The sequence below is a fragment of the Saccopteryx bilineata genome, chromosome 4, assembly GCF_036850765.1.
Source record: "Saccopteryx bilineata isolate mSacBil1 chromosome 4, mSacBil1_pri_phased_curated, whole genome shotgun sequence".
NCBI lineage: Eukaryota > Metazoa > Chordata > Mammalia > Chiroptera > Emballonuridae > Saccopteryx > Saccopteryx bilineata.
In genome coordinates this window covers 130,560,497-130,572,132 of record NC_089493.1, presented here as the reverse complement: position 1 = coordinate 130,572,132, position 11,636 = coordinate 130,560,497, and the positions used below count along the sequence as shown (strand labels likewise).

General features: G+C 48.9%; 1 protein-coding gene across 2 annotated transcripts; it reads left to right on the top strand.

Moving 5' to 3' along the window:
• The first annotated feature begins 7,195 nt into the window (after positions 1–7,195).
• FAM219B (family with sequence similarity 219 member B) lies at positions 7,196–11,636 on the top strand. Of its 2 annotated transcripts, none has more exons than XM_066278194.1 (5): positions 7,196–7,490; positions 7,695–7,782; positions 8,358–8,435; positions 8,877–8,925; positions 11,383–11,636. In XM_066278194.1, the coding sequence occupies exons 1-5, from the start codon at positions 7,286–7,288 to the stop codon at positions 11,545–11,547; spliced, it is 585 nt and encodes a 194-aa protein (XP_066134291.1). In that variant the 5' UTR covers positions 7,196–7,285; the 3' UTR covers positions 11,548–11,636. The 2 variants fall into 2 exon arrangements, with proteins under 2 accessions (XP_066134291.1, XP_066134290.1); XM_066278193.1 differs by having other exon boundaries at positions 11,380–11,636.

The window sequence follows — 11,636 nt, the reverse complement described above, 5'->3', positions numbered from 1 at the left end:
GTTGCAACACATTAGTTGTTCAATGATTGCTTCTCATTCGTGCTTGACCAGGGGGTACCAGCTAAGCCAATGACCCCTTGCTTAAGCCAGCGACCTTTGGTCTCAAGTCAATGACCATGGGATCATGTCTATGATTCCACACTCAAGCTGGCAACCTTGTGGTTTGGAATCTACCTCAGCATCCCAGAAGTTGATTTTAGGCAATGAGGGAGGAAAGCTCCCAAAGACTGGTTAAGTCCAGAAAATGAAGGGAAAGATGGTGAGGGTTGAAGAAGTTACTGGCATTTTTTTGACATGCTGGAGACTTGACTGCAGAGGGAAAGAATTGGCAGCTAGAAAATGTGGTTACTGTTTCCTTTCCATCCTCAGTTCTGTTGAGATTTCTAAATTTAGTTTTTTGTTTTTGTTTTTTCTAAATTTAGTTTTTACTTGAGTAAGTCATTTGTGCTTTTAGAAACATGGGTATTGTAGTAAATTTTTTGTAAATACTTCTAAACCCCTTAAAGTTTGTTATGGCAATGCCTTAACAAGTTCTGCCTTTTTTGTCACAGGCTGTGTCTCCTTTATCTCTAAGATAAGTATGGCTGGCATAGTATGGCCCTTGAGCCAGATGCAGCTCACCAGTTGTTCTTGTATGGCTGGCAAGCAAAGTATTGTTTTTTACATTTTTAAATGGTTTAAAATGTATATAAAAATGATAGCGCCGGGCCTGACCTGTGGTGGCACAGTGGATAAAGCGTCAACCTGGAAACGCTGAGGTTGCCGGTTCAAAACCCTGGGCTTGTCTGGTCAAGGCACATATGGGAGTTGATGCTTCCTGCTCCTCCCCCCCCTTCTCTCTCTCTCTCTCTCTCTCTCCTCTCTATAATGAATAAATAAAATCTTAAAAAAAAAAATGATAGCGCCGGACCAGACAGTGGCACAGTGGATAGAGCATCAGACTGGGATGCAGAGGACCCAGGTTTGAGACCCCGAGGTCGCCAGCCTGAGCGCGGGCTCATCTGGTTTGAGCAAAAAGCCCACCAGCTTGAACCCAAGGTCGCTGGCTCCAGCAAGGGGTTACTCGGTCTGCTGAAGGCCCGCAGTCAAGGCACATAAGAGAAAGCAATCAATGAACAGCTAAGGTGTTGCAATGCCCAATGAAAAACTAATGATTGATGCTTCTCATCTCTCTGTCTCTCTCTGTGTCTCTGTAAAAAAAAAATGTGTGTGTGTGTGTGAATGATAGCCTGACTGGAGGCACAGTGAATAGAGCGTCGACTTGGACACTAAGGACCCAGGTTTGAAACCCTGAGGTCACTGGATTGATCGCAGGCTCATCCAGCTTGAGTGTGGGGTTGCCCCCTTGAGCATGAGGTCATAGACATGATCCCACAGTCGGTGGCTTGAGCCCAAAGGTTGGTGGCTTGAGCTTGAGGTCACTGGCTTGGCTTGAACCCTCCCCTCCCCAGTCAAGGCACAAACGAGAAGCAGTGAACAACTCAAGTGATGCAAGTACAGTTTGATGCTTTTCATCTGTTTCCCTTCCTGTCTCAAGAAAAAAAATAATTAAAAATTTGAATGTAAGCCTGACCTGTGGTGGTGTAATGGATAAAGCGTTGATCTGGAATGCTGAGGTCGCTGGTTCAAAGCCCTGGGCTCGCCCAGTCAAGGCACTTATGAGAAGCAACTATTTGTTGATGCTTCCTGTTCCTCCCCCCTTCTCTCTCATCTTCCCATCTCTCTAAAATCAATAAAATTGTTTAAAAAATTTTTTTTAATGTAAGACCTAAAACCATAGGACTCCTAGAATAAAACATAGGCAGTAAGCTTGACATTGGTCTTAGCAATGATTTTTGGATCATACATGAAAGGCAACAAAAGCAAAATGATCAAGTGGTACTACATCAAACTAAAGAACTTCTGCATAGCAGTGGAAACCATGAGCAAAATGAAAAAGCCTGTTGAACTGGAAAAAACATTTGCAAATAATATATCTGGTAAGGGGCTAATATCCAAAATATATAAAGAACTCAACAAGAAACAATCTGCTATGGCCAGATAGCTCAGTAAGTTGGAGCACTGTCCTGATATGCAAAGGTTGCCAGTTCTAGGCCCAATCAGGGCACATACAGAAACAAATCTATGATTCTGTCTTTTCTCTCTCCCTAAAATCAATTTATCCTGGCCTGACCAGGCGGTGGTGTAATGGATAGAGTCGGACTAGGATGCGGAAGGACCCAGGTTCAAGACCCTGAGGTCGCCAGCTTGAGCGCGGGCTCATCTGGTTTGAGCAAAGCTCACCAGCTGGGACCCAAGGTCACTTGCTTGAGCAAGGGGTTACTCAGTCTGCTGTAGCCCCACAGTCAAGGCACTTATGAGAAAGCAATCAACGAACAACTAAGGTGTCACAACGAAAAACTGATGATTGATGCTTCTCATCTCTCTCCGTTCCTGTCTGTTCCTCTCTCTGACTGTCTCTGGAAAGAGAAAGAAAGAGGCAGGGAGGGGGGAAGGAGGAAGGAAGGAAAAGTTAAAAGAAAAATCAATTTAACCTGACCAGGCAGTAACACAGTGGATAGCACATCAACTTGGGACAGTGAGGACCCAAGTTCAGAACCCTGAGGTCATTGGCTTGGGTATGGGCTCACTAGAGCTTGAGCACTGGGTTGACAGCTTGACCATGGGATCATAGACATGACCCCATAGGGTCACTGGCTTAAGCCCAAAGGTCCCTGGCTCGTTCAGCTGAAGTCCCCCTTCCCCATCATGGCACATATGAGAAAGCAATCAATGAACAACTAAGGTGCCACAAGTTGATGCTTTTCATCTCCTTTACTGCCTGCCTGTTCCTCTCTCCCTCTCTTAAAAAAAAAATCTTAAAGAGGGGGAAATAGGACATTCATTCAACAGATATGTGATACTATGTGCTAAAAACAAGGGATACACAATAAATAAGGCTGCCTGCCCTTGGGGAGCATAAAGCCAAGTAAGAATACACACTAAGTACCTAGAACACTAAACTTCGTAAGGTTACATCGGAGTACCAAGTGCTATTCCAAGCACTTGACAATTTAATCTCAATACAATTAAATAGGTACTATTTTTATCCCCCTCTTTTTTATTTATTTTTTTATTCATTTTAGAGAGGAGAGAGAGAGAGAGAAGGGGGGAGAGGGGCAGGAAGCATCAACTCCCATATGTGCCTTGCTTGACCAGACAAGTACAGGGTTTTGAACTGGCAACCTCAGAGTTCCAGGTCGACACTTTATCCACTGCGTGACCACGGGTCAGGCTATTATCCCCATTTCTCAGCTAAAGAAACTTAAGACATAAAGATAAATAATTTTCCAATAAGTGGTAACAATAAGAGCAAACAATCTGGATTCAGGGCCCATGTCCAATCATGTGGCAATAAACTGGGCACTAATGATGAGGTAAGGTGGGAGGGGTTACATGAAGCCTACTGGTGATAGATTAGGGAGGCAGGAGGAAGCAAAGTAGGGAAATCTATGGGACTGGATAAAAAGTAAAAATGTATATGCTCAAACTTATTTTACATAGGCAGGCATGAGATAATTAACATGATAATAACGAGGGATTTATAGTTTCTGTTCTGGTTGGGTGGCTGCCCTGAGGGGGCCGGAAAAGATTACAGTTGTCCCTTGTTATATTGCAGTTCACTTTTTGCAGTCTCACTGTATCGTAGATTTTAAAATTGTATATATCTAATTTTGTATAATGATTTTTTGCTATATCGCGGGATTTTGCAGTATATTATTGTAATTATTTTTGTGGTAAAATATGCATTTTCTAGCCTAAAAAAGTGAAAAGGGCCTGACCGGGCGGTGGCGCAGTGGATAGAGCGTTGGACTGGGAAGTGGAAGGACGGAGGTTCGAGACCCCGAGGTCGCTGGCTTGAGCGTGGGCTCATCTGGCTTGAGCAAAAAGCTCACCAGCTTGGACCGAGGGTCTCTGGCTCCAGCAAGGGGTTACTTGGTCTGCTGAAGGCCCGCGGTCAAGGCACATGTGAGAAAGCAATCAATGAACGACTGGGAAGTGGCAACGCTCAACGAAAAACTAATGATTGATGCTTCTCATCTCTCCGTTCCTGTCTGTCTGTCCCTGTCTATCCCTCTCTCTCTCTCTCTAATTAAAAAAAGAAAAATTGAAAAGGTTTATAAGAGTGTGGGGAGGGTTTATAAAACCTTAAAATATATATTAATAAGATAAATATAAGGTCACTACTTCATGGGTTTTTGCCTATCGCAGGTTCTGGAACCTAACCCCCGCAATAAATGAGACTACTGTATTCTCTCTCTTTTTTTTTTTTTTTTGGCAGAGACAGAGTCAGAGAAAGGGACAGACAGGAAGGGAGCGAGATGAGAAACATCAATTCTTCACTGCGGCTCCTTAGTTGTTCATATTGATTGATTTCTCATGTGTGCCTTGACCGGGGGGCTACAGCAGACCAAGTGACCCCTTGCTCAAGCCAGCGACCTTGGGCTCAAGCTGGTGAGCTTTACTCAAACCAGATGAGCCCACACTCAAGGTGGTGACCTCGGGGTCTCGAACCTGGGACCTCTGCATCCCAGTCCAACGCTCTATCCACTCTGCCACCGCCTGGTCAGGCTGTACTCTTATTTTCAGATGTATGTTATCAGGTACGTTATTGTAGATGCAAAAGAAAACAGGCACGATTAAGGTAAGCATTGACCTTGACATGACTATCCATCATGACCTGCTTTTAGTTCAGACCATCCTGTGTGGTTACCATGCAGGCCTCCCTTGAGCTCGTCAGGTTCAGCATGTGGCCCCCTTTTTATCCACAAAGTGGGTTTTGATCACATTTTCTTTGGCCTTTTGTGAGGTTCCCAACAATTTAACAGGTAGCATAGTCATGAGAAAAACCGTTTCTTTTTTTTAATTTATTCATTTTAGAAAGGAGAGAGAGAAGGAGAGAGACACACACATAGAGAGAGAAGGGGGAGGAGCAGGAAGCATCAACTCCCATATGTGCCTTGACCAGGCAAGCCCAGGGTTTCAAACCGGCGACCTCAGCATTGAGAAAAACCGTTTCTTTAGAGTCCACAGAAAACGGGATTCAAATTCTAGGTTCATTGCATGTAAGGCTGGTTAGGCCAGAAGACAGCAAAGCCCCTACTTCTAACGTGCCTTAGATACCTACTTCCTTGGGTATTCTGCCAGTTGGTCACGTCCCTATTACTCATCTGAACATTGTTATAGTTATTAATCATTACCCTCCCACCGTTTAACTGCCATAATTAACAGAAGTTTTTGCCCTGTGGCTGGAAATACTGCAGAGTTAATGGAGGGCGCTCCCAGTGCACACCTTGAGCCCCCAAAAACCCCAACTTTTTTCTCATTTAAGGTGCTCAATATTTTCTGCGCTCAACAGACTTTACCTTAATCTGCCTCTGGCCAAACCCCATCCTAGGCTAGGCTTCTGGTCTTAGCCCATCTGTACAAAGATGCCCCAATAAAAATAATTTTTTTTTTGGAGAAAGAGATAGGGACAGACAGACAGGAAGGGAGTGACATGAGAAGCATCAATTCTTTTTTTTTTTTTTTTTTTTTTTTAATTTATTTTATTTTTTATTTTTTTATTTATTCATTTTAGAGAGGAGAGAGAAAGAGAGACAGAGAGAGAGAGGAGAGAGAGACAGGGGGAGGAGCTGGAAGCATCAACTCCCATACGTGCCCTGACCAGGCAAGCCCAGGGTTCCGAACCGGCGACCTCAGCATTTCCAGGTCGACGCTCCATCCACTGCGCCACCACAGGTCAGGCGAAGCATCAATTCTTCATTGTGGCACTTTAGTTGTTCACTGATTGCTTTCTCATATGTGCCTTGATGGGGGGGGGGGCTGCAGTAGAGTGAGTGACCCCAGCGACCTTTGAGCTCAAGCTAGTGACCGTGAGGTAAGGTCTATAATCTCATGCTCAAGCCAGCAAGCCCATACTCAAGCTGGGGACCTCAGGGTGTCGAACCTGGGTCCTCCGCTTCCCAGTCTCATGTTCTATCCACTGCACCACTGCCTGGTCAGGCCCAATAAGTTGTTTTTATCCTCACGTTTGGCCTGGTTTCCTTCTCTGGGAGACTTAACATTGCCTAACAACCAGCTTCATTAGGAGGTCAGGAAGATTAAATATCAAATTGAACCATGATTGCTTTTTCTGTCAAACCACAAGTGGAATCTAACAGTAGCATTCCTTTGTGCCTCTAATTAAAAGCCAAAAACGAAAAAACCTCCAGCTCTAAATTGTTTTCTTCAATGCTGCCTAAGACACAGATCAGCTCCACTGTGGCTCTAGAGCTCAGAAGTTGCATTAGCCTCCAGCAGCCTCTTGAGATTTGGCAGTTCCTACAAGGACCCAGAACTTCTTTCCAGCCAGCTCTGGCACATCCCATGGGGCCAGAGAAGTCAAGAGCTGTGACATCCTGCTGGGCCACACGCAGACAACACGCACTGCCACCCTGCTTTCTGCAGCTCTTTTCACCTTTGCTTGTAGCTCTCTGTGCAGGGAGCAGTGATGTTGGTTCCGTTTTAAAATGTGGAAACTGGCCCTGCCGGGTGCTCAATGGTTAGAGCATTGGCCGGGCATATTGACTTCCTAGGTTCCAGCCCGAGCCCTGGGTTGAATGTCCGGTGGGGAGCCATATCTGCTTTTCTCCGCCGCCGCCCCCCCCCCCATCTCCTTCCCCAGCCAGTGGCTCGGTTGATTCGAGCATCAGCCCCCGGGCACCTGCTGGAGTCTATCTCCGCTCCACACAAAAAAAAAAAAAAAAAAAGAAGTGGAAACTGAGGCCTACAGAGAGGGTGTGCCCTCGTCCAAGATTACAGGCCGCCATGTGGTGTTGAGATAACTAGGGCTGGCGTTAGAGCCAACAGCCTAGACGCTGCCTCCAGTTCTGTGACCTCCGCAAGGTCCGTGACCCTCGCTCAGGTCTGCTAGCTCTTCTGGAAAAGCACCACTCAAGCAAGTGCACACAGGGGCACACCCAAGACCCTCCCAAGTATCAACACTTGACTCTGATTAGAGAACAACCCACCTCTAAAGTTCAGGAGCAGACTGACCAGTGCCGCAGTGCACCAGAAAGAAGCGACTGAGAGGACCCCGCCCCCGGAAGAGCGAGCGGCTGCGCCACGCCCCCACTGGGCGTGACCGGAAAGCTCTGCAGAGTCGACCCACGCCTGCGCGCTGACTTGTTCAAAGGGGGACCGTCTCGCTTTCTGTCTACAGCGCCTCAGCCATTGCGCCGGGCGTGGCCAGGCCGTGGCGGCGATGGAGTCTAGCGATCGCGGGGCGCGTGCCTCGACCCCGGGACCCTGGCCCGGCGGGGCCTCGGGCCACGTGACACGGGCTGCAGGGCCGCCCTCCGGGCGAAGCGCCCGCGGAGCCCCCCGACCAAGAGAGCAGACCTCGGCGGCCATGGAGAAGCGGGGCCCGTACATGGTGATGCGCGCGCCTTCCATTCAGGCCAAGCTGCGTGAGTGCGGCCGGACGGGGGTCTATTCCTGGGCGGCCTGTCGCATCCACCCGACGGCTCCGGAGCCCCGCTGGGGAGACCCCGGAGAGGCCCCTGCGGCCTGCTCCCGCCCCGAAAATCTGTTAAACACGAGCAGGTTCCTGGCTCTTGGGAGACCCTGCGGAGCTGGGCAGAGCCCGTTGACCCGCGTCCTTTGATTTTCAGAGAAACACCGGGACCTGGCCAAGGCCGTTCTGCGGAGAAAAGGCATGCTGGGTGCCTCGCGAGGCCGCCCCGACGCTGCAGGGAAAAGGTGCCAGCAGGCGCTGTCTCCTATGCAAGGTTTCCGGAGAAGGCCTAGTTCTGGGGCTGGGAAACGGGGGCCCTCGGTTAAGGGCAGCTAGGGACCGCGGACCCCAGCTTGTCAGGTTTACTGGTATGAACGACCCTTTGTGTGTGTGTGTGTGACAGTGCCCGGCGAGGGCTTCGGAGCAAGAGTTATATCAGATGCGTGGTGGCTGGGTCCCCGGGAGCGCAGGTGGCACGCGGGGTGGGAAGAGCCGGAGAGAGTGGTCGACCCTGGGGGTCGGATGGACCTTGTGCAGTAGCTCTGCCAGGAACAGTTGACACTCTGTGTTCTCTAGTTAGATGCGGTATGTGTGTGCGCGGGCATGTGGTTCTGATTGATGAAAGTCGTGCTTTCCTCGGAGCCGCGGGGGAGTGGTGTGGATATTGCGCTTTCTGAGGAGCTGCAGCCAGGTCCAGGCTGGCAGTGGCGGCTCTGTGACTAGGTAGAAGGCAGGTCGTGACATAAAGGCAAGAATTCTGGCTTTCCCAGCGAATACAGGTGCTTCATCTCTGCGTAATCTCTCCTCCCACTACCCTTAGGTTGATGAAGTTTAACAAAGGCTATACTGCTCTTAGTCAGAGTCCAGATGAAAGCCTGGTGTCCCTCAACTCTGACAGGTGAGTGCTCTCCCTGGGAACATCTCCTGGGGAATGACCTGGGTAAAACGGCAGATCCTGTGGTATCTTTATCAGGTCCCTGTCTCTCTCAAGATCCTTCCTGCATGTTCTGGGGCTGTCTTCCTTGCAACACTATCCCTTCCCAAGATGGCTTGCTTTGAGGACTCAGCAGATTCTTGCTGTTCTCGGACTTGGAGCACCAGCCTTGTCTGAGGACATCATCCTGCCCTGTTGTGTCATGCACTGTTAGTAACCATGATTTGACCCTGTTGGGGCCATTGAAGGAACCATTTATACTCAACAGATTCTGGGCTGGAGTGCTGTGGTGTGTGGTCCTTGCTTCCTCAGTCCTGCAGACAGACTCCTTGCATGATGTCCGCCTTGCCATTTGCAGCTGTGCTCCACAGGCATCCCCCTGAATTGACTGTCTTCCTCTTCTAGTGATGGGGACCTGGAATCCAGATACTCCTCCGGGTATTCCTCTGCAGAGGCAAGTCCAGAGTGCCTTCCTGTGCCGGGCCAGGCATAGGACAGTGTCACCACCACTGCCAAAAGCTTGTGTAGTGCCTACTGTATGCTTGGCGCTGGGCCACACTTCCAGTTGATTCTCCAGTCTTCTGCTCTGCCCTCTTCCCACAGCAGAGGTATAGGTGTCCAGGGAGGGCTATTGAAAATCCTGGAAAGCCCTAGACCCTTAGGGATGGAAATGACCTCACAGATTTAGTCTGGGCCACTGAGAAAAGGAATCCTCTAGATAAACCCCAGCTAAGTTGACTCACCTCCATTTGCTTGGGTGTTTCTTGTAATCAGGTACTCATTACCTCCAAGGAACTGTGCTGCCTGCCTTTCCCTCCCAACACAGATGTACAGTTCCTTCTTCAGGTAGCTCTTAGAGCTAAGTCTTTCTTATTAATTTGAAGTGTCTTCTGCAGCCTGGACTCAGTAGTCCTAGGCCTGCTCTCCAGTGTCACCCAGTTATTCTACTCTCCTTTCCTTTGATTGTGTGTTTTATCTGAGATCAGGATTCCTGATCCTCCCCTGGCCGTCTCCACCAAGCTTGCCTTCTTCCAGGCCAGACAACTTCTGTTCCTTCAGTTGTTCCATCTATGGGAACTCAGACTGAGATACTCCTGGGCTGGCCTTTTAGACACATTTCCAGAGTGACTGTCCCAGACAGAAACAAGGGATGTAAAGTTCTGACTTACGTGGTTTACTGCGTAAGTGAAGTGCTGGGGACATGACTATACACCACTGGTACTTCTTCCTTATTTTCCTAGAAACTGTTGGCTACCTCCAAGTTTCCACCAAAGAAAATAAAGGCAGTTTATAAATTAATACCTGGGTGCCTAAAATTGTTAAAACTAAGACAAGAAAAATTAGCCAAGCTGATTTTTTTTTTTTTTTACAGAGAGAGAGAGTCAGAGAGAGGGCTAGATAGGGACAGACAGGAATGGAGATGAGAAGCATCAATCATCAGTTTTTCGCTGCGACACCTCAGTTCATTGATTGCTCTCTCACATGTGCCCTGACCACGGGCCTTCAGCAGACCGAGTAACTCCTTGCTCGAGCCAGCGACCTTGGGTCCAAGCTGGTGAGCTTTGCTCAAACCAGATGAGCCTGCACTCAAGCTGGCAACCTCACGGTCCCAAACCTGGGTCCTCCGCATCCCAGTCCAGTGCTCCATCCACTGCGCCACCGCCCAGTCAGGCCCAAGCTGACTTTTCTTCTGCTCAGCAAAACTGGTAAAACCAGGCTGATAGGCCCTGGCTGGTTGGCTCAGTGGTAGTGTTGGCCTGGCGTGTGGAAGTCCCGGGTTCGATTACCAGCCAGGGCACACAGGAGAAGTGCCCATCTGCTTTTCCACCCCTCCCCCTCTCCTTCCTCTCTCTCTCTCTCTTCCCCTCCCGCAGCCAAGGCTCCATTGGAGCAAAGATGGCCCGGGCGCTGAGGATGGCTCCATGGCCTCTGCCTCAGGTGCTAGAGTGGCTCTGGTCGCAACAGAGCAATGCCTCAGATCGGCAGAGCATCGCCCCCTGGTGGGCGTGCGGGGTGGATCCTGGTCAGGTGTATGCGGGAGTCTGTCTGACTGCCTCCCCATTTCCAGCTTCAGAAAAATACAAAAAAAAAAAAACTAGGCTGACAGGTTCCACTTTGCAAGAAATGAGCTCTGCTGACAGCTGAGGACAATATATCTAATTGGCAGTGCAAGACAAAGCTGTTCTCTACCCTGTTCTACTGTAATTCATATTCTTTTCATATTCTTTTACTATTCAACATTCTGGTATCATTGTCCCATATTTTTTAGCCTTCATTCCCAGTAGGAATGGTCAGAGCAATAATTTTCAAACATATTCTGCAATCTAATATATCAGTTTCCTAGGTAGTCTTTTATTTTTATTTTTTGGTGACAGAGAGACAGGAAGGGAGATGAGCAGTGTCAGTTCTTTGTTGCAGCTCCTTAGTTGTCCATTGCTTGCTTTCTCATATGCGCCTTGACCAGGGGGCTACAGCAAAGCAAGTGACTCCTTGCTCAGGCCATTGACCTTGGTTGAGCTCAAGCTAGCGACCATAGGGTCATGTCTATGATCCCATGCTCAAGCCAGCAACCCCACGCTCAAGCCGGAGACATCGAGGTTTCAAACATGGGTATTTTGCATCCCAATCCAATGCTCTATCCACTGCACCATCGCCTGGTCAGGCTCCTCTGTATTTAGTGAGAGCAGCTCCCCTGGGGTTGGTGACAGTGCAACCTGGACAGTGCTGGCTCAGGCCCCTGGGTGTCCCTCACTGCTGGCTGAGACACAGGTAGGAAAAGTACAGGACTGTGTGGGGTTGACCTGAGGGTGGAGCATGGCCAGGAAGCTCTGGGAAGAGACGTGGGGTTGCGTTTTGGGTAGTAGTTATTTCTGCTTTGCAGCTTACAATTTTCTCTTATTGCTTTTAGCAGGTGAACCAGGATGTGAGCCGCCAGTTGCTCCAGGATGGGTATCACCTGGATGAGATTCCAGATGATGAGGACTTGGACCTCATTCCCCCCAAGCCTATGGCCTCCTCAGCTTGCTCCTGCTGCTGGTGCTGTCCTGTGGACTCTTTTTCCTGTACCCTCCAGTAGACAATCCCCTAACAAGGGCACTGCTTGCCATGCCTACAGAGCCCTTTTGGCTCCTCAGAGGTCACAGAGTAAAATGGGAACTGCTGTCA

Coding starts and splice junctions, on each gene's coding strand:
- FAM219B (XM_066278193.1), top strand. CDS start 7,286: ATGGAGTCTAGCGATCGCGGGGCGCGTGCCTCGACCCCGGGACCCTGG. Junction 7,491..7,694: donor TTCCATTCAGGCCAAGCTGC/GTGAGTGCGGCC, acceptor TTTGATTTTCAG/AGAAACACCGGGACCTGGCC. Junction 8,436..8,876: donor GTGTCCCTCAACTCTGACAG/GTGAGTGCTCTC, acceptor TTCCTCTTCTAG/TGATGGGGACCTGGAATCCA.